The sequence below is a fragment of the Eubalaena glacialis genome, chromosome 11 (genome assembly GCF_028564815.1).
Source record: "Eubalaena glacialis isolate mEubGla1 chromosome 11, mEubGla1.1.hap2.+ XY, whole genome shotgun sequence".
NCBI lineage: Eukaryota > Metazoa > Chordata > Mammalia > Artiodactyla > Balaenidae > Eubalaena > Eubalaena glacialis.
In genome coordinates, this window is record NC_083726.1 from 9,658,082 (window position 1) to 9,678,883 (window position 20,802).

The window sequence follows — 20,802 nt, forward strand, 5'->3', positions numbered from 1 at the left end:
GATGGGGAAAATGAGTTGGCCCCGGACCTCAAGATCCATTCATCCCACAAACAGTCGAACACCTACTACAGGCAGAGCGCCTAGCGCGTGTGACTGGGGACTTGGGGCTGCGTGGCAGCGAAATTTGTCCCGCTGTGCACCTTAGATCCGCCACGGCCACACCTGCCGCCAAGTACTGCCTAGCCGGGGCCCTCGAGGCAGCGGCCGCGCGATCCGGGCATCTCAGCACGACCACCTACAGACGGACGGACGGACGGAAGGATATACGTGGAGGCGCCTGCTCAGGGCTGGCAAACCACGTCGCTCCGGAGCCCGGATCTAGAGAGACCACTGTGCTGAGACGCCCGGACAGCTTGGGAAACCTTGGCCGTCCCCGCCCTCCTGCCGCCCAACGGTCCGCGCCGCGACCCCGTCTATCCTTTGTGGGAGGTGAGGCAAATGGCCTCCCCGCTCTGCCCGTGTCCTCATCTGCCCAACCGGGGCCATGCCGTTTCCGGCCCCTCAGAGTCACCGGGAGGACTTTAGGAAACGCGTCTGGTTATTAAGATCTCGTCCCACCCCCGCGCCGACTGGCGCCGGCGCCAAATAAGTCCCGCGGGCTAGCGGATTCCGAGAGCCGTGCGCTACTGACGGCCCCAGGCGGGGCGGAGCTCCAGAGCGGGCGGGACCAAGCGGGGGGCGGAGCCGAGGAAGAAGGGGCGTGACCTGCCCGGCGAGAGCCGAGCCCCCGCTCCGCCCCCGCCCCGCGCGCTCGCTCGCCGGCTCGCGCGCGCCGAGGAAAACGTTGCGCAGGTTCAAAAATGGAACGTCGGCGGCGTGAGGGAGCGCGAGGGGGTGTGCGCGCGTGCGCGTGCGCGTGCGCGCCCGGGCGAGGGTGACTGGGACCCCGCCGGCCCGAGCATCGCGCGCCGCAGCCGCGGCCCCGCAGCTCCGCCCCCGGCCCGGCCCGGCCCGGCCCCGGGCCCGCTCGCCCGCCGCCCCGCATGGAGCTGTCAGCCATCGGCGAGCAGGTGTTCGCCGTAGAGAGCATCCGGAAGAAGCGCGTGCGGAAGGTGAGGCTGCCCGGGGGCGGCTCCCAGGACCCCTGTGGAGTCCCCTCCTGTCCCCAGCACTGTCCCCTCCGCGCTGGAGGCGAGGGAGAAAGTGGGGCGGGGGTGGGTGGGCAGGCAGCCCCGCGCTGCCGGGCTCGTATCCCCACCCCGTGCCTCAGTTTCCCCCGCCACCTTGTAGGAAGAGTAGAATAAAAGTTGTCGCCCCAGGATGCTGGGGGCAGCTGAGTCCGCCAGAGCTAGAGGTTAGGATCGGACTGTAGGGATCCTGAACGCCATCCTTTCTCATCCTCTCCTCATTCTAAATATGGGGAGACTGAGGCCCGAGTTGAAGAAACGGCTTGCCTAGTGTGTTCGCGTCGGAGCTGGGTCTCGAACTCAGGACTCTGGACTCTTGGTGCCAAGTCCTTTGAAGTTGGAGGCGGAGCTTTGGAAAAGCGTCCTCCCGCCTCTTAAGTCTAACTGCTGGACTTCGATCCCCTCCACACCCCCACCTCCACGTCTCTCCCCCACTTCCAGTGCACACCCCTCTGTCTTGCCCTCCCCAACTCCCAGCCCCGCCCGGCCGGCTCCGTGGAGCCGCCTACGGCGCTGGGGCATCCTCAAAGCTCCTCCCCCTTTGCCTTCGCCTCCAAAACATACACCCTGCAATTTAAGGAGCCATCTGTTCTGCTAGGTTCGGTCCCCGCGCCTCGGGCCTGGGCTTTGGCCGTACACATTTCCTGTGCACACGTCTGCAAAGTGGTCTGGCCCCGGACTGGAGGTTGGAGATGGAAGTCTTTGGGGCAAGTTCCTGTCCCGGCACTCACCACTCTCCTTTTCCCTTATCTCCTCCCTGCAGCCCCGTGGCAGGCTCTAGCGGCAGGGCCGGGAGGGGTCTTAGAGTTCACCTCCTCCCATTTGACGAAGGCACAAACTGAGGCCCTGGCTGGGGAAGTGACCTGGTCAAGGTCACACAGCAAGTTAGAGATGGGTGTAGAGCAGGAGCTCAAGTTGGCTGTTTGCCAGCTCATCTTTAAAGAGAGAAAACTCAGTCCCGGCATCTTGGGCTAAGGGTGACAGTCAAGGTGGGCCATGACCTTCCTTTCTTCCCCAACTCCAATGGGGTTGAGCTCTATCTTCAAGTTGGGGCTGCCCCTCCTCCTCCCTTCCCTCGGGGTTTCCTCGATTTGAATTTGTTCCTCAAAGCCGTGTTTTCCGCACAGTGTAGCCTCAGCAGGTACAGTAATTACCCCCTTCTACATGGGGCCTGAGGGGTAGTGCCAGAGAGTGAGAAGCATCATTCCTTTCACCATTCATTCAAAATATATTTATTGAGGATCTCTGCACCAGGCACCATTCTAAGCCCCGGGGAGGGAGCCCCTTCCCTCGTGGAGCTGCCATTTTGGCAGCGGAGACACACAGTGAAAGAGGAAATAAATTTAGATGCTTTCCAAGGGGGCTGTGTGCCACACAGAAAGAGAACTACTGGAAGGCGGGAGGGAGGGTGTTGGGAAGGGTGGCCAGGGCAGGCCTCTTTGAGGAGGTGACATATCTTGGTCTTCAAGTTCCAGTGTGGAGGGGTATCACCCATCAGATGGGGTTGGACTGGGAACTTTTAAAGGCCCCTGTCACCTTTGAGGAAGGGAGGAACCTGGCTCTATCTCCCCTCTACTGGAGGGGAAAAAAGAAACTGCTTTTCTGTCTCCCCTCTACTGGAGGGGCGATCACCCTTTCTCAAGGTGGAGACTTTGTCAGCCTTTTCCGGGGTCCTGCCAGGGTCTTTTGATTTGAGAGTGAGTTGAGAGTCTTGGAGTCACTAGCCTGTCACCTCTGGCCCAGAGGCAGCCTCTCACAGGGAGGGGGCTGATGGGGCTAGAGCCATGTGGGACACGCCAGGGAGGAGTATTCTAGGACTTGGAGAGTCTTCTAATCGAAAAAGGAAAGAGAATTATGGTCTTAGCCCTGGGACACTGGACACTGGGTCTTTGGCCATGCACATCCCCACACGGTCTCGGTTTCCCCACACGTGACATGGGCTCCAAGCTTCTGCCACAGGAGCCCCAGAGGTGCTTGGGGCCCAGTGCACTCCTGTGTTCTAGTAGGGAGGACGGTCTGGGGGGGGGGGTCAGTTGGAGGATCTCTGGTTGATGGGGATCTTGTGGGGGGCGTCCCTGACAGTGTGTATGTGTTGGGGGACTTCTGTCTGCAGAGGGGATTGGGCCTGTCGTGCAAGTGGTCGTAGGGGCATCTGTGTATCTCACTGTGTCTGCTTCTCTCTTTCTTCCCAGGGTAAAGTCGAATATCTGGTGAAGTGGAAAGGATGGCCCCCAAAGTAAGGCTCCTTTGTGTGTGTCTGTCTGCCTACCTGTACATCCTTCCATCCACCTTTTACCCTTTCTCCTGCCTCACTTTTCACTCCAGCTGCTCTAGTAATTGGCCAGCAGACCTTGATTAATCATCCTCTTCTCTGGGCCTCAGTTTCCCCTCTGCCAGCTGAGGGGCTTGGAGCACACGAGGGTGAAGGTGGGCCCCAGCTTCTCTTCTCATGGGCCCCATTCAGTGTTGCACTCCATCTTCTGGTGGGACCCTCTGCTCCCCTGCTTCTGGCCTTTCCCAGCACCTAGGAGGTGAAGGGCCAGCATCTTGGCTTCAGAGATGGCTGCCTGCAAGGTGGAGGGGCACTCAAGCTGCAGCAAGCACAGTGCCGGATGGGGGTTTGTGGGGTTGGGCAAGACAAGTCTAGCCAGTGGGGCATGAGTCCTCAGTGCCATATAGCTAGGGACAGAGCCTGGCCAGGGGCCTTTGGACAGCACTCTCCAGTCTACAGAGCAGGCTCCCGTACAGCCTTGTGAGGCAGCTGTGGTCCTGATCTCTAAAGATGAGGAAACAGGCTCAGAGAAGGTAAGCAGCTTGCCTTAGGTCACACAGCAAGTGGAAGCAGAGTTGAGAGTTGAACTGCGCCTCTCCATCTTCAGGTATCTCTTCTGTGCCTCCTCCATCTCCCAGTTGCGGGGGCAGGGAGCTGGGTCTAGGACCTCTCCCAGTTGCCCCGCCTCTCCGTTGAGGCCCAATCAGGAACCTTCTCACCAACCAATCACCTCCCAGCAGGGAGTTGTTGGGGGAGGGGAGGGAAGGAGCAGGTCGTGGGGCCTCCCCATTGGTCTGTGGGTGCCCCACCTCCCAGCCCTGCCTCCTAGAGACTGACTCCTGGAATCCCCCTCTGTCCAGAGCCCCTGCTCTTTTTGCCAGGGGCTTTCTGCTGTGCTGGTGTTGGGGGCTGACCTGGTATTTGGGTCCTGGGAGTGTCTTGGACACGCGGTGGTGAGAGACAGCAGAGAGGAAGACAGGCCATGCTGCCTCAGCTTCTCTCTCTGCAAAATGGGTTCAGTAGTCCAGGCCCTGGTCTCTTCTCACAGGCTCCTTCACTTTGTGGGGTGGAAGGCCTGGGGGTGTGTTCAGGATGGCCTGCAGGCATCCTGATGATTAGGGTTGGTGGCTGGTTAACCAGATAATGCATTCATCCATTCCTGCTGCCCCTTCCCAAACCCCCTGGGACTGAAGGATAATCCCCTCCTCCACTGGGCAGATGAAGGTGGGCTTCTGGTCTGGGTGAAGGGGTTGGTAAGAGGAGGTGGAAAGCTAGAAAAGGAAGATGTTCAGGGTGGGCATACTCCCTGGGTACTCACTCCCCTCTTAGCTTCTGCGCCAGAAGGCATTGCGTCCCAGTGGGACACCAGCCTGTTGGCCTTCAAGGCACCGTTGGCTATTTTTCCTGCTCTGTAGACTCCCTTCTCTAAACCGAGGTTTTTATCTATTTAAAGTTCCTTCCCCCACTTTTATTAATCCTGAATGAATACGTCTGCCCATCAGAGCTTCAGTCAGGGGAAGGACCTGGCCGTCCAAGAGCAGTCCCTCCATGGTTCTCCTGGCCTGTGCCCCCGACCCTGCGGCCCACTTGTTTCCTAACATGCTGAGACCACCAGATGGGCCCTCATGACTGCTTTTTGTGACACCCCCCCCTCCAAGGGAGTTCTGGAAGCCCTGTTTGGCCAGATGACCTGGGGCATTTCTGGCTCCCCTACACTTTGATCCTGGGTTCCTGGCCTGGCTCACAGCTAGACAGCTGGGAGCCCTTGAGCAAGTCCCCAACATGGCAGGACCTCTGCTTCCATCTCCAAATTGGAATAAATCCTCCAGTACAACAGTGTTGTGAGGATTAGATGATGGATATAGAGTACCTGATGCATGCTTAGCCCAGACCAAGCACTTAGTGAACGTTTGCTATTAATAGTAAGTTACACAGCTCAGGCTTCTAGGTCTCCCCCCAGCCGGGAGAGGGGTCTGGGGGCGTCTACTCATCACAGGAGCCCAAAGTAGCCTTAGCAATCATTTAGATCAGTCCTCTCATTTTTCAAATGGGGAAACTGAGGCCCAGAGAGGGGAGTTATATACAATAATATAACTGCCAACCCGGTGCAGCATGGTGCCCACTTTATGTCATCCACTGTGCCACCCCACTTCACTTGGGGGAAAACAGGTTCAGTCACAGGGAGAAGCAGGAGAACCAGGGCTCCTTTGTAACCCTCTTGGTCTTCAGTCTCTCCTCCTCAGGGGGCCTTGTTTGAAGAAGAGGCTGAGAAAGAGGTTGGGGAGTAGGTAGTTGGGCAGGCTGCTCCCTGCAGGCCTGGGAGCCTTGGCTAGGGCAGTGATAGCCTGGGTGGGAGGGGAGTCAGATTCTCCTGCTCCCCAGCACCCTCTGCCCCCTGGGCAGGGAGGCTTATGTTAATAACAGAAGCCATGATTTGAACGGACACTCACTCTGTGCCAGGCCCCTGTTCAACCTTTGGGTGCTTTGCCTTTTTTCTCTCCCCAACAGCAGACAAATGACTGCCCTTCCTCCCCAGCAGATGGGGCAGAGGAGCTATCTTGGTTGTTCTGGAAGGAACAGCAAATGGCACAGGGAGGGGCTGGGGGCACAGGGCAGAGGATGTTAAATAATCAGCTACATGCTGTCAGCCCCACAGAGATGCTCAGATACCCCCCTCTCATCTCAGCCTGCCCAGGACCCTGCTGCTCCTCTTTGGAAACGCTTTCCTTCCCTCCATTCTTACCTACTTGTGAATGCTACCCTATTTGTGGGGAGGACCGCCTCCATAGAGCTTCAGTAGTGATATTATCAGTGTATCAGGGTACAGCAATAACCAGGCTGCCTATCAGTAAGCCCCTATTAAGATCAGGCATTGGCCCATGTAATTGCCTAATGGCAACCCATTGTACAGATGGGGAGACAGAAACCCTCAGCAGAGGCGTCCTTGCCCCAGGTCATAAAGGTGGGACGATTTGAACTATGGGCACCTCCATTTCCCCACCTGTAAAATGGGGCCCTAGCCTCACGGAGCCCTGTGGAAGGCTGCCTGAGACAAGAAAGGGTTCGTAACAGTGCCAGACGCAGAGGAGGCTCTTCTTTCTCCTCCAAGGCCAGGTTGAGTAGTGGCAGCACAGAGTCCTCGGTTTGGCCCTGGCAGGTGTGTGTTTGCGCTCTCCAGGCTTTTGATATTGATTTAATAAATGCTTGTTTGCTTTTATTATGTACCACACTGCTCTAAGTGCTTTATGTGGCTTAACACATCTAATCGTCACATCACCCCTAAAAGACAGGGACTATTGGTAGGTCCCCTTCACGGATGAGGAAACGGAGGCCCGAGCAGCGGAGTCACTTGCTCACCGCCGCCTTCGGGAGTCCGCCGCGCTGCTTCTCATTTGGGTGACGCTAAATCGGAGTCGGGGGCTGGGGCGGGCCTGGCTCTGCAGGGCGCCCCGCCCCCGGCACGGCGGGATCCTGCGCGGCAGGGCCCAGGAGGGGCGACCGCGAGCCTGTTTACCCCGGCTCGGGGGGCGGGGGAGAGGAGGGCGGGGGGGGGGGGGCGGGCGGGGCGGCGGTCACGTGGTCGTGTTTACCTCGGGGCCGGCGCGCGCCGTCCCCGCCCCCGCCCCGCCCCCCATCAGTAGGCCGGGTAATCTGGCGCGCACGCCCCCGCGCTGCGTGCGTGCGTGTGCACGCGCGGCTGCCGACCCCTGGGGGGCGGGGCGCACGGCGCTGCGTTGTGGAGCCTTCTGTCCGCCACGCTCGGTTCCCGCCCAGCCGGCGGCCCGGAGACCCAGCCTCCGAAGTCCCCCAGGCCGCGGGCCTCGCCGGGTGCGCCCTCCTGTCCTGCCTGCGCCCGGCTGTTCGCAAAGCTTGTTTGCCCTCGCTGTGGCCTCTGGCTCCCCACACTGCGGAGGGCCGCTGATGACCTGCTGTTTAGGAGGGCCGGGGTGTCCGAGAGGGTGAGGCGCCTGTGCAACGCCCCCCGCCCGCCTTTCCGCAGCACCGGACGGGGCCAGGCCTCCAGCTGCCAAGTCTCCCCCTTTCTGTGCACCCGCTGTGTGCCAAGCCCCGGGTCAGACGCTGAAGACGTGGCCAATCAGACTGTGCCCCTCTCCTATGGACGTCACAGCCCGGTGGGGGGCCATTTACCTCGACATGTGAGAGATCCAAAGGGAGAGGGTGGCCAAGATTCAACTGAGTTCTGACCACAGATTGACCACTTACTGGCTCGGTGATCTTGGCAAGATGCTTAACCTCTCTGCCCCAGTTTCTTCATTTGTAACATCTGTAACCTACCTCATAAGGGTGTTATAAGGAATGGATGCGTCCTTGCAGTAGTTTGCTCTGGCACCTTGCTGTTACGGTGGTGGTGGTGATTCTTAAGATGAGGAAACTGAACTACAGAGAAGGTTAGGGACTTGCCAGGAACCACAGAGCAGCTACATCAACACAAAGTGGGCAGGGCAGTGGGGAAGTGGGCAGGGCAGAGAGGACTAGAGCACTGAAGAGAAACTTCCACAGCTAGAGAAGAAGGGAGGGCCAGGCAGAGGACACTGGAGGAACACAAAATTCCCCCCTCTCTTCTTACTAGTTACAGTCGAGGAAATTCAACCGTTGTTTGGGGGAGGGGAGGAAGGTTTGAAGTCTGCCAGCTTCTGGTTGCTTTCAGTTTGGGCTTTACCCAAACTATAAAAAAAAAATCTCAGTTTCATTTTCAGCATTTCTCCAGGGTGAGCAAAACTCTTCAGTGGCTTCTGCAGCCATTCCCAGAACACCTGGGGGCTGGGGGCTGGGCACTCTGGCGAGGCGTTACAACCTGCCAGCCAGGACACCAGCTTGATTCACCAATAAGGATGGCACGTGCCAAGTGCGATAATAAGGCCTTGGAGAGCAGCTGAGGGGAGGGTTCATTCTGCTGGGAGTAGGACAGCTTGGAGAGGATGTCAGGAAAAGCTACAAGGACCTGACTTTTAAAGGATGAGAGGTTCACTGGAGGAGGGGGGCCCTCCAGGAGGAGAGCACAGCACGTGCAAAGGAAAGGAGCTGTGATGGTGCCTGCTCAGGCTGGGCGTGTGGCACTCAGGGCATGGACCTTCACTGCTGAGTCCACGGGGCCCGACACGAAGTAAGTGTGCAGAAGTGTCAGTGAAAGAAAGGAAAGAAGCTGTCCTTGGGCAGCTTGTTGTTTAAATATTGATTGGACTACTTTTAGGTTTCACAGTACCCAGGATGGTTGAAGATGAAGGTTTAAACTTGGCTGGTAGACGGCAGCAGGGGCAGGGGCTCTGCCTGGCCTCTCTCTGCCTCGCAATACCTCCCTAATACCGCCTCGCCTCCCTCCTTTATTTATTTATTTTTTGGCTGTGCCACGTGGCTTGTGGGATCTTAGTTCCCCAACCAGGAATTGAACCCGGGCTCTTGGCAGTGAAATCTCGGAGTCCTAACCACTGGGCCACCAGGAAATTCCTTCACCTCCCTTCTTATCCAGCAGTCCTGGGTGCAGTCTTGGCCAGAATCACAGTCCGTTGCTTTGCTTTTGTTTACACACACCCATGTACATACATAGACATATACATGTATTTTAATGATTACATGTGTATTTGTATGCATGCATATACATACACCCATACATATATATATGTATATATATGTATTTTTTTAAAACAGTTCTCAGGACTTGGACTGTTTTTTAATGATTTTCTTTCTTTTTTTTTTTTATAAATTTATTTATTTTTGGCTGCGTTGGGTTTTTGTTGCTGGGCGCGGACCTTCTCTAGTTGCAGCGAGCGGGGGCTACTCTTCGTTGCGGTGCGCAGGCTTCTCATTGCAGTGGCTTCCCTTGTTGCAGAGTGCGGACTCTAGGCGCGCAGGCTTCAGTAGTTGTGGCACATGGGCTGAGTAGTTGTGGCTCACGGGCTCAAGAGCGCAGGCTCAGTAGTTGTGGCGCATGGGCTTAGTTGCTCCGTGGCATGTGGGATCTTCCCAGACCAGGGCTCGAACCTGTGTCCCCTGCATTGGCAGGCGGATTCTTAACCACTGTGCCACCAGGGAATCCCCATATATATGTTTTTTAATTAAAATTTTTTTATGTATTAGCATCTGTTTATGATGAGTCATCCTGGTTTTTCCACTTATGGAAGTCATAAAGAGTTTGCTTTTAAAATAAAATGTTTTTAAAAAGCGAGCTAATTTTTTTATACATAAATTTATTTATTTATTTATTTATTTATTTATGGTTGCGTTGGGTCTTCGTTGCTGCATGTGGGCTTTCTCTAGTTGTGGAGAGTGGGGCTACTCTGTGTTGCAGTGCGCAGCCTTCTCATTGCGGTGGCCTCTCCTGTTGCGGAGCACGGGCTCTAGGCACGCGGGCTTCAGTAGTTGTGGCACATGGGCTCAGTAGTTGTGGCGCACGGGCTTAGTTGCTCAGCAGCATGTGAGATCTTCCCAGACCAGGGCTCGAACCCGTGTCCCCTGCATTGGCAGGCGGATTCTTAACCTCTGCACCAACAGGGAATTCCCAAGTGAGCTAATTTAAAGGCAGATACTAAGTAAATAATCGTGCGGTGAAAGGAGGATGGAAATGCCCAGGTCTGTCCCAGCAGGGAATGCTGTCTGGCCTGGGAGTGGTGGAAGGTCCCTCGTGGAAAGACCTAGGGGCCTGCTGTAGGATCACTGTACCATTCAGTCACTGAACATTTACCAAGTTCCTGCTGTGTGCCAGGCCCCACCTGAGAAGGGGACTTCAGACCTGGCCTTGATGGTGCAGATGGGTTCCAAGGAGCGAGGGAGCAGCTCAGCCTGGGCAGAGGGCCCACTGGGGCTGGGGCATCACGGGGGCTAGGGGTGGTGACAGTAATAAGCACAGAGCACTTCCTGTGCACCAGGCGCTGCTCTAAGCACCTAGATACATGAACATGTTTAATCAGCACAAGAGACCGTTACAGATGGGGAAATCAGCATAGAGACGCTGAATAAATTGTTTAAAGCTGTACAGCTAGCCAGGGCAGAGCTGGGGTTTGATCCCAGCCAGTCTGGCTCCAGAGCCGCTGCTCTTCACCACGTGCTCTTGCCTCTCATAGGAAGGGAATCCGGGGACATATGGGGCCTGACCTGAAGTGAACATGGGGATCTAGTCCGGAGTTGGACGCAGTCACTTATAGGGTGGTGTGATCAGTGCTCAGAATGAGGGGAGTTCTGGTGTCATGCAAGCCCCCAGGAGGCCTCCAACCTACCCTGGTAGCCAGGGACAGTTCATGGGATTAGGCGACAGTTACACTGGATCAGGAAGGGGCAAAGTCCTGCAGGCAAATGGGCCCTGGTGGAGCAGCTGTGGCCTCTGAGTGGGGGGTGGCGGGGTGGGGGGCAGGCCAGCTCTGACCTCTTGTCTCTCTCCCCAGGTACAGCACGTGGGAGCCGGAGGAGCACATCCTGGACCCCCGCCTGGTCATGGCCTATGAGGAGAAGTAAGGGGCTCAGCCTTCCAGGGGGCTGGGTGGAAGGCAGGCTCTGAGGTTGCATAGGGAGCTGCTGCTGGCTTGGCTCCGAACCAGGGTCACTGGGGGCAGGGGTCTGGCAGGGACTGCCGGGTCTTGTCCGCAGCTGGGGGAAGGTGCTGGGCACCAGGTCCCAGGGCAGCCGAGGGCCCTGTCCCTTTCCTGCTGCTGGGTGATGTCAGCCACTCCGCTAACAATCCCAGGCCTCTGTCTCTCTGCTGTTGTAGGCCACCCCCAACAGCACCTGCCCCGATTTCCCCAGAAGGCAGGGGTTTCAGTTGCCGTGAAGAAGGTGAAACTGGGCGTAGAGATGCCGTGCGTGTGAGGGGCAGCGGTATCAGTCATGCCCGGTGATGGGCCAGAGGGAGGTTGCCCCCTACAGGTCCTCTCGCCAAGTTTGATGAAGCTCTCAAGAAAGGCCAGGGGAGGAAGTGTGGCTTTGGAGCCAGGACACCTGGGTTCCGGTCCCTCCTGCTTGGCTGCCTCCTAGCTGGGAGGCCGTGGGCAAAGCTGCCTCCAGGTCGCAGACTGCCGTGTCTGCCAGTGCTCTGCTGCAAGTGCTTTTCCAAGGGTTGGTTAGTGATTGGCAGCTCGTCCGATGGGCCGTGATGGCACACCTTAGCCGGGAGCTTTTACCAAAAATGTTGTTTCTCCTGGTGGGAGGGCCTTTTGAGCATAATCTAGCCATTCCCTTCTGCTGCATGAGCCCCAGCGTTACTGGCCTCCCTGCCAGCAGGCTGCCCAATCTTTCTGCCTCTCCCCAGCCCATCGACCCTGTACAGTGCGGGACCGTTTTATAAAGTCATTTTTATTTAGTTCCTTTTAGTAACCGCCTGAGACAGGGATGAGGGTCTCATTTGACAGATGAGGAGACCGAGGCTCTGAAGAGCTAAGGGGCTTGTCCAGGGTCCTCACAGCTGGGAGGCAGCCCAACTAGGGCTTAACCTGGGTGGGGCTCCTGAGCCCCAGTGATGCTGTTCCGCTGCCCCTCCTCGCCCACTTCTGATCGCTTCTCCCACAGGAGGTCTCCTGCTGCTGATTCGAAGGAAACGTTCCCACTGCTCTTTCCTTTAAAAATCACAGTGTTCCTGTCCCACAGCTTCTTTCTGGTTCCCGAGTGCTGGTGGGGCCTTGATCCAAAAGGGTTGTGACACTGAGAGAGCCCTGTGGAATGTCCTGGATTGTGGTAAGGAGAGCATTGGGCAGGTGTCAAAGGCCTGGATCAAATCCTGGCTCTTCCACTCACCAGCTGTGAGGTGCTGCACAGGGCCTCTTTCCTCTCTGAGCCTCAGCTTCTCTGTCTGTGAAATGGGGAGAACAGTGCTGACCTCAAGGGCTCTCATGGGGAGGAAAGGCGTGTGAAAGCACTCCGCAAACCATTAGGTGTGGGCACACACGGGCAGATGTCTTCCTGATGGTAATTAGGGGTCAGCTAGTTCATTCTTTCATTTGCTCAACAAATCTTTATTGAGGTCCCACTGTGTGCCAGGCACTGTTCCAGGGACTGGGGCACAGCAAGGAACAAAACCAACAAATGTCCCTGCCCTCGTGGGGCTTACATTCCAGTGTGGAGACCTGCAGTGAAAAGTATACCAGTAAATGTGTAGATGCCGACGTGCTGACTGCTGCACAGACAGGGTCGGGACGGGGCCGCTGCTTTCAGTGGAATGGTTAGGTGGTGGCATTTGACCAGAGACCTGAGCTAAGTGAGGGAAGGACCCCAGTAGGTTATTTTAGAGAAGACCATCCAGGTGAAGAGCACCCAAGAAAGTGATGCAGAGGCCCTGGGCTGAGGAACTGCATGGAGGCAAACGTGGCTCTGAGTGTGGCCAGCTGGAGTGGTGTGAGCTGGGCAGGGGTGGGGCGTCTGGGGGAGGGGCAGGGGCTGGGGCAGGGGCAGCTGAAGGAGTGGGCGTGCAGCTCAGGGAGGGCCCTGTGAGTCCTGGTACAGGATTCGGATGTTGCTTTCAATGAGTCAGAAAAGTCCGTAGTTAAGGAACAGATGAGAAGCTTGGGGATTTCTACAGACCCACTGTGTGATTTGACTTCCTCTTTCTCTCTGGGTCTTGGTGAGAAGGAGATGGAAGCGGGGTGACGACCATTTTAACACCTGCTTTGCAGGGTTTTTAAGAGACTCAGAAGGAGTCGAGCCAGGGGGCTCTAATGGGGAGTCCCTGCATCCTGGGAGGGGCCAATGGGGCACTGAGGGCTTGTGGGACCACGATCCCCACAGCCCTGGACACTGATGGGCCCTGGGTAGGTAAGGACTGGACAGAATGGAAGCCCCCCCCCTCCCCCCCCCCCCACGGTTGCAGGGCAGGAGCAGGGGTGCTATAGATGGGAAGCCAGGTCATGTGGCCTGGGCTGCAGGCCTGCCCCCCTGGCCCTGAGTGGGCCCCCAGGCCTGACCTCGCCAGGCCTGGAACCCAGAGCTCAGCATCTTCACCAGTGGCAGAAGTTGTCAGAATTGTAGCATCGGGCAAATGACTTAACCTCTCTGTGCTTTAGCTATAAAATGAGGATAGAAACTGTGCCTCCCTCATAGGGTGGCTGTGAGGGTTAAAGCATTGAGAGCAGTGCCTTGTACAAAGTGTGCAGGACCTAATAATAAAAATAATAATAAATAACACTTATACAAAAATAATAAAGACATATTATTCTTATTCTTTTCCCTCAAGGCCCTTTCCTTTTTCCCTGTCTCTACTTCCTCCTTCTCTTCCTCTTTATTATTTTAGTCTTTCTACCCCCCATTTTGAGAAATGCCAGGGGCCTCTCTCACTCCTCCCAGGAGCCCCGGGGACCAGCTGAGAAGGGAAGTTCTTGCTCCAGACTAGAAAACTGAGGGCCAGAGAGGGAAAGTGACCAGCCAGGGTCTCCTGTGGGTCAGGTAGAGCTGGGCCTGGAACGGGGTGTCCTGGTGCCCAGCACCGGCCTCTGAGTTAAGGTGCTCACCCTCCAGGGCTTGGGAGGCCTGTCTTGGTGTGGGTATCCTATGCCCTGGGTGCTTCTCTCGAATGAATGCTGGTTCTAGGGCCCCACGGCAGACCTGCCGAAGCTGACTCCGTGGGGAGGGAGGGAGAGCCCTCCCCCCAGCGTCCCTGGAGTCTGATGTCTGGAAGGGGGTGGCAGCCACTGCCTCGAGGAGGGACCAACAGTGGAAACAGGCTCCACGGATGCACTGGCTTAGCTTGGCTCAGACTGAGAGACTGGCCCAAGGCCACAGACAGCATGAGTGGAATGAAGTGAAACAGAATGAAACGACTTTGAATTGTCCCATCACTTCCAGCACATTGTTGGGGTCTCTGGTGTGTTGTCTTGTGTGTTGTGTGTGGGTTTGTCTGCGTCCTCAGGTTGTGCCTTGTGTGTTTGTGATGTGAGGAAGGCATCCGGCAGAGAGTCTGGCATCTACTGGGGACTGAATGCAGGCTAGTTTTTTTCCCCTTCCCCAACCAGACGATACAGACAAATGGGAGCCTGTCCTCCCCACCAGGTTCGTGGAGATGCCAAAGTGGGGGGAGATCTGGGCAGAACTTCGCATGCGAAAGGACTCGTGGCCATTCTCATCAGTCTGCCTGAGGCATTCAAGGCAAATTCAATTGACAGGTTTCTATAGAAGTCTCCTAAGAGTGGAAACTGGAACTACATTGTTTTGGGGGCTGTTCCCAGTGCACGTAGAGCAGAGGTCTGGCATGACCCTGGGGCCGTGAAGACCTACGTATTTTTGGAGATGTCCCCCGAGTCCCACCTCTAGCAATTGGGACCAGTCGCGTGCCCTCACCTTTAGTCAGATGGGAAGATGCAGCCCTGGGAGTTGAACACGCGACCCCATTGTTACGGTCTGAAGTGAGGAGCCCTACCCCAGGATTGGGGGTTGGCCTGTGGAGGGTGTCCCCCTCCCCCGTAGACAGCAGAGAGCTGGGTGGAGCGGATGCCTTACTTTCCCTTAAATGTCAACAGTGTTTCCTTTTGTTCTGCCATCTGCTTTGCACCCCAGGGAGGAGAGAGACCGAGCATCGGGGTATAGGAAGAGAGGCCCGAAACCCAAGCGGCTTCTGCTGCAGGTAACCCCACCAGCTCTGGTGCCCACCCACAGGGCCCCCTTGCTCCTCCCACCAGCCCCTGCCCATCCGTGCATTTGCACTGGATAGTTCTGCTGAACCACTAACCCTCCTCGGCTCCACCCAGGACACTGTGGGGTGGGGCAGGGCACTTAGTGGGTAAGTTTCAGTGGGAGGAGTTGGGAAAAGTCAGAATGTGGGGCTGGTGCCCCTGGAAGACACCGTGGGTGGAAGGTACTGTGGAGGGAGGGAGGGTGGATGTGTGGCTTACGGGATCCTAGAATTTTGAAAGCTTAGAATCTTGATGCTCAAAGTCCCCAAAATACAAAATTGTAGTATTTGAGAATCTTAGAAGCATAAACTTTAGAATTGAGGAAACAGGGGAGTCTGGAATTTTAGAATCCAAGAAAAGGAGATTCATAGAATTCTGGAACCATAGCCTTGGAATGGTCTAGAAATGTGTCATTTTTTTAATTATTTTTTTTATTTTTTTTAAATTTATTTTTTATTATTATTATTTTTTTGGCTGCGTTGGGTGTTGGTCGCTGCACGCAGGCTTTCTCTAGTCGCGGCGAGTGGGGGCTACTCTTCGTTGCATTGCGCGGGCTTCTCATCGCGGTGGCTTCTCTTGTTGCGGAGCACAGGCTCTAGGCACGCGGGCTTCAGTAGTTGCGGCACGCGGGCTCAGTAGCTGTGGCTCGGGGGCTCTAGAGCGCAGGTTCAGTAGTTGTGGCTCACGGGCTTAGTTGCTCCGCGGCATGTGGGATCTTCCTGGACCAGGGCTCAAACCCGTGTCCCCTGCATTGGCAGGCGGATTCTTAACCACTGTGCCACCAGAGAAGTCCCTAGAAATGTGTCATTTTGAGTGAGAAGAAGCCCTCTGCCACAAGACTGGCAGCCCGTGTTACCCAGGTCCTGGGGGCACTTTGCTACTTTCACTGGTTTGCACTGAAAAGAGGATGGAGTCTGAAGTGATGTAGTTATGTGATTTGAGGCAAATCTCTGAGCTTGAGTTTTCTCATCTGTGAAATCGGGATGATAAGAATACCTGTTGTCCTTAATTTAATAAGGCCCACCCGGGAATTTGAAGCCAAAAAAAATAAGGCTTCTTGGTCCACGTGCAGTGTGAGCCATGTCCAGCCTCCGGTCCATTCCATCCAGAGTCACACAGCTGGATTAAAACCCAGATCTGAGTCGTGGTGCTCCTGGACCCGTTAGTTAGTAACTGTAATTCTGTCGTGGTGAGGTAGAGAAGGACAGAACTGTATGAGAGTTACTAGGCCTGTGATGGTATACGAGCCAGGCTGAAGGGGTGGGTTTTGATAAAGTTGCATATGGGATAAGCCCTCTTAGCATTGCAGTATTTTCACAATCTCCTCCCAGTTCAGCTCTCCTCCCATCACCATGACAACCTGCACCCCATGCTGAGTGATGGGGATTAGCTAGTGGGACTGAGGAATGGAACTTGCACATGTGATCTCTGCCCCCAACTTGAGATGTCTGACCTACAGGTCCTATCTGCTGGCCTCACTCTCCTCCTGGGAGCTCTTGGCCTCTGGTGACAGGTAGCAGGAGAAGCTACTGTCCCAGAGTGATCCAGGCCCCCGCAACATCTTAGCACCAAGGATCTTTCTTGGGTTTGTATAAATTTCCCCCAAAAGTCAGTAAGACAAATGCACAAATTATAAAACTTCAGTCTTTGAATGGCAGAAGAATGTGTCCTCCAGCCCATTTAAGCAAGAAAGAGGCAGGGCAACAGAGGTCTGGACCCAGACAAGGCCACCCTGCGGCTCAGAGCCCAGGAGAGTCCTGGGGGAATCAAGGGGTGTCTGGAGGCTGCTGGCAGACCTTCCTGTGGCTGGGTGACATGGTGCACCCCAGTGCTATGTGTACCCCTGGTCAACTTGCCCCAGGAAACTTCAGAGCCCTGTGCCTCACACCATTTCCCTAGCGAGCTGGCCGTTTCAGCTTTGGGGGTTCTTTAGAAGCAAAGATTCCTTCCCTGTAATGAAGAATAACTCCTTAATTTATCTGCCTCAGAAATGCAGGTGTGTTTTTTGTTGGTCAGTTTTCTTTTGTACCGCTTGTGTGCCTCTGCCATGGACCAAAGGAACGTGCCCTGAGGCCCCGTCCCTGAGCCACTTACAGGGCCCTGGGAGATGAGGCCGCGCTGTGAGGCCAAGAGGAAGGCTGAGCTGGGCCAGGCCCTGGCGCTGGGGCTGGTCAGGGGAGCGCTCTGGGCTGGGGTGAGGGGCGGGGTGCTGGCTGGCTCTGAGCCCTGAAACATGGGGAAGGGGACCCCGGGCGGGAGGACCAGCACGAGCAAAGGCGCGGCAGTGGGTGGGAGGGCAGGGCTGATCCGCCGTGCCCTGGCTTGCCCCCGCAGCGGCTGTACAGCATGGACCTGCGGAGCTCCCACAAGGCCAAGGGCAAGGAGAAGCTCTGCTTCTCCCTGACGCGCCCACTCGGCAGCGGGAGCCCCGAGGGGGTGGTCAAGGCGGGGGCACCCGAGCTGGTGGACAAGGGCCCCTTGGTGCCCACCCTGCCCTTCCCGCTCCGCAAGCCCCGCAAGGCCCACAAGTACCTGCGGCTCTCACGCAAGAAGTTCCCGCCCCGCGGGCCCAACCTGGAGAGTCACAGCCATCGACGGGAGCTCTTCCTGCAGGAGTCACCGGCCCCGGACGTCCTGCAGGCGGCCAGCGAGTGGGAGCCTGCTGAGCAGCCCCCTGAAGAGGAGGGTAAGGCGGCCCAGCCCCGAGGCTCAGACCCAGGGACCCTCAGAGCTGGAAGGGTCCCTTGAGGCATCAGGTCCAGCTGGTCCAGTGCCCAGAGAGGGCCTGGGCGCTCCTGAGGCCACATAGCCCGCAGGGCCCCTGGCACCAAGCCCAGAGCTCTTTCCGTGGTCCCACTCAGGATGAGTTCGTGTCCAGCCAGGGAAGGTACATGTAGTGACATCTTCCTGTGTGTCCAGCCTTGAACTAGGCCCTGACCTGGCTGGAGACTCAGAAGAAGATCAGGTGTTGGGGGTGGGGTGGGAGGTGGTCGACAAGCTGCCACCCACGCCCACCTTCCCCACCTTGTTGCCAACGCTGTCCCCCGTCTGTCTGTGTGTCTTTGTCCCATGGCTGCAGCAGATGCAGATCTGGCCGAGGGGCCCCCTTCCTGGACACCCACGCTCCCCTCAAGTGAAGTGACAGTGACCGATATCACCGCCAACTCCATCACCGTCACCTTCCGCGAGGCCCAGGCAGCTGAGGGCTTCTTCCGAGACCGCAGCGGGAAGTTCTGAATCACCATTTTTACTCTTCTTAAACTGTTTTCTTTTGGGCTTGGGGTGGGGACTTCCAGAAATGGGGAGGGGTTGGGGTGGGTAATTATTTTATTTAAAGAAACATTGATGAGGAGAAGGGGGGAAGATCCCAACACTCTCCCACCGCCCCGCCCCTTTCTCTGTGCGGACGTTTACAGGGCAGCCTTGGGTCTGTGTCAGGGCTGGGCCTGGGGAGGCCTGGCACTGCTCTGTCACTTGGGGTACCATCTCCAGGGTAGGATGGGGACAGGACCAGCCTCCCCCGGACACCTCCATCACCATTCTTCTCTAGAGAGACAGCAGCTGGTCCCCGGGACTAAAGGAGGATGGGAAGGCCTGAACCCTCCCCTTAAGTAGCCCACCCCAGCCTTTCTGGTTGGCTTCCCCTTTGCCTTTTTGTGTGTGTGTGTTTGGGGAGGGGTCTTTATTTTTAACTTTCCACTCCAGCTTTGCGGGGGGATATGGAGGCTGGCTTTGACCAAAAGTGATTGGGTCACAGAGCTAAGGGGCTGGGAAGGGTTTGAGATTGCTGGGCACGTCCCACCCCTTCAGAAAGGTCTCTCCTTTCCCCTGGGGGCAGCTGCCAGCTAAGCCCCTTCTGCTGAGAGCTACCCGCCCCAGCTCCATCACTTGGCCCGTGCAAACCGCTCACTTGCACACCCAGCCCCGCAGGTGTGTGCACACTACCCCTCGCGCCCTCGTGACTGCATGTGCCGGTCCGCAGACGTGTGCAGTGGGTCTTGCAAGCCTCCTGACCAGGTGGACGGGGTGGGGGGGGATGGGGGGGGAGTGATTCACAGCACAGAAGAGCTTGCTGTAGGCAGCCCCGCTCATCCCACCTTGCACAGCACTTCGCCTGACAGGACCTATCCGAGTCAGCGTGGATAGCTGTCGGGGGAGGGCCAGGCTCCGGCCAGGGGGCAGCTGGATGGACTCCGACACTCCAGGCGTGCGGATGCAGTCTTGTGGTGTCACCTGGGCAGCCACAGGCGTGCAAGCCTGTGCATGTGTGCTGCGCACCGGCGCGAGCTCTGAGGCACTTGTGCCCTGTCCCCCTACCCCCGGGGCTCCTGTTCTCTCTGACTCAGGTGACTTTCCAGCCCTTCTGTCTCCCCTCTTTTTCTGCTCTCCCCTTCAACTCAGCCAACCAGACATGGGCGTGGGTGGTCAGGGAGGGAGGAAGCGTCCCACCACCTTCTCAGGGCAGCCCTCGACTCCTGACACCCTTCCTCCTTCCATTCTGGGTCTCCCCCCCATCCACCCTCAGTGCTGCAGCTGGGACTAACCTTGTTTCTCTGCGGCGGGACCTCTGCCATGTCTTCCTGTGGTCGGGCTGTAGTGGGCGATGGGTCAGGCTGTGCACGAGCCCCCCACCCTGGCAGGGGCCTGTGTCTGCCAGAAGAGGGGCGCTCTGTTTGTGGTTTGCACAGACGTGCCCTGTGGACTAGTGGCTCCCCTGGCAGTAAGCAGTGACGTCTCCCCTGTCCTGGTCCTGCGGGGGAGAAAAAGCCAGACGGGGGGTGGGTACCAGGGGAGCAAATGAAAGGCTGGCCCCTTCGCCTCTCCCCGTTGTCAGCCCAGGCACTCAGGGCCCTCCCCCAGGGCTGTCTCCACGCTCTGCTTTGTCCTGAGGAAGTGGGCAGAATCCTGCTGAGGCTCCACTAGGGCAGTTCTTCCCCCAGACCCCTTCTTCCCAAGTCCCCAAACCAAAGACGGCCTGCACCCCATTTTTGTTTGGGGTGCCTTGCTGGCAAGATCCCAGATCCCTGAGTGTCTGTCTCCCCTTCCTCCTTAATCCTTTGTTGTCCAGGGTCAATTCAGTGCTTCCATTGGGGGATGGCTTCCTCCCCCCCACCCCATGACTTGATTCACCCCCAGGCTAGGGGGTTGTGTCTAGGGGAGTCTGGGGGTGGACCAGGGAGAGGAGGGGCAGCGGGGAACCTGCCCAGCTACGGGACCCTGGGGAGGGGAAGGGCAGCCTGAGTGGGAAGCTGTCCCAGATCAGGGGCTCCCGGCAGAGGGGAGGGTGGTGGGCAGGGGTGTCGCGCTGACAGAAAGCTGTGGGCCCTGGCTTGGGACTCGGCTGGCAGCTTCCAAGAGAAGTCACACTCCCCAGCCCCCAGGGGACATGTGGCCTCCTCCTGCGTCACTCTGAAGAGCTGTCTGTAGTTGGCGGGTCTGGGGGCTCGTGTGGGATGAGGCAGCTGCCGCAGAGGAGCACTTCTAGCCTCTCGCTCAGCCTTCACAGCCCGCGGGGCGCCCTGGTCTCTGGAGGGCCGGACCTGGGAGCGGAGGCTCCCTGGGGGAAGGGCTGCAGGCTGTTAGAACCTTCCTGCCCAGGACCCAGGACGGTGACCTCTGTGAGGGGCTGGAAGTGGCCTTGCAGGACTCCTCCAGCCCTGAGCGTCCCAGAGGGCCTTGGGGTGAGAGGGGGCAAGGCGGGCGCGACCTCCCACCCCACTGCCACCCGAGAAGGCCAGTACTCACTTGGGGGTGGGCGTTGAAAAAGTTGGACCACCTGCCTTTCCTTCCCCCAGCCCCA

The 20,802-nt window shown here is 57.3% G+C and overlaps 1 protein-coding gene across 3 annotated transcripts; it reads left to right on the plus strand.

The window, feature by feature from the left end:
- Positions 1–929: 929 nt before the first annotated feature.
- Positions 930–20,211, plus strand: CBX7 (chromobox 7). Of its 3 annotated transcripts, none has more exons than XM_061204952.1 (6): positions 930–1,052; positions 3,320–3,363; positions 10,797–10,862; positions 14,887–14,953; positions 17,337–17,688; positions 18,082–20,211. In XM_061204952.1, exons 1-6 carry the CDS (start codon positions 984–986, stop codon positions 18,237–18,239), a joined length of 756 nt encoding a protein of 251 aa, XP_061060935.1. In that variant the 5' UTR covers positions 930–983; the 3' UTR covers positions 18,240–20,211. The 3 variants fall into 3 exon arrangements, with proteins under 3 accessions (XP_061060935.1, XP_061060936.1, XP_061060937.1); XM_061204953.1 differs by having other exon boundaries at positions 18,085–20,211; XM_061204954.1 differs by having other exon boundaries at positions 17,616–17,688.
- Positions 20,212–20,802: the final 591 nt, after the last annotated feature.

Bases quoted from the DNA above. Each gene is read 5' to 3' on its own strand.
- CBX7 (XM_061204952.1), top strand. From the start codon at position 984: ATGGAGCTGTCAGCCATCGGCGAGCAGGTGTTCGCCGTAGAGAGCATC. The intron at 3,364-10,796 runs GTAAGGCTCCTT...CTCTCTCCCCAG, and splicing joins TGGAAAGGATGGCCCCCAAA to GTACAGCACGTGGGAGCCGG. The intron at 10,863-14,886 runs GTAAGGGGCTCA...TTTGCACCCCAG, and splicing joins GTCATGGCCTATGAGGAGAA to GGAGGAGAGAGACCGAGCAT.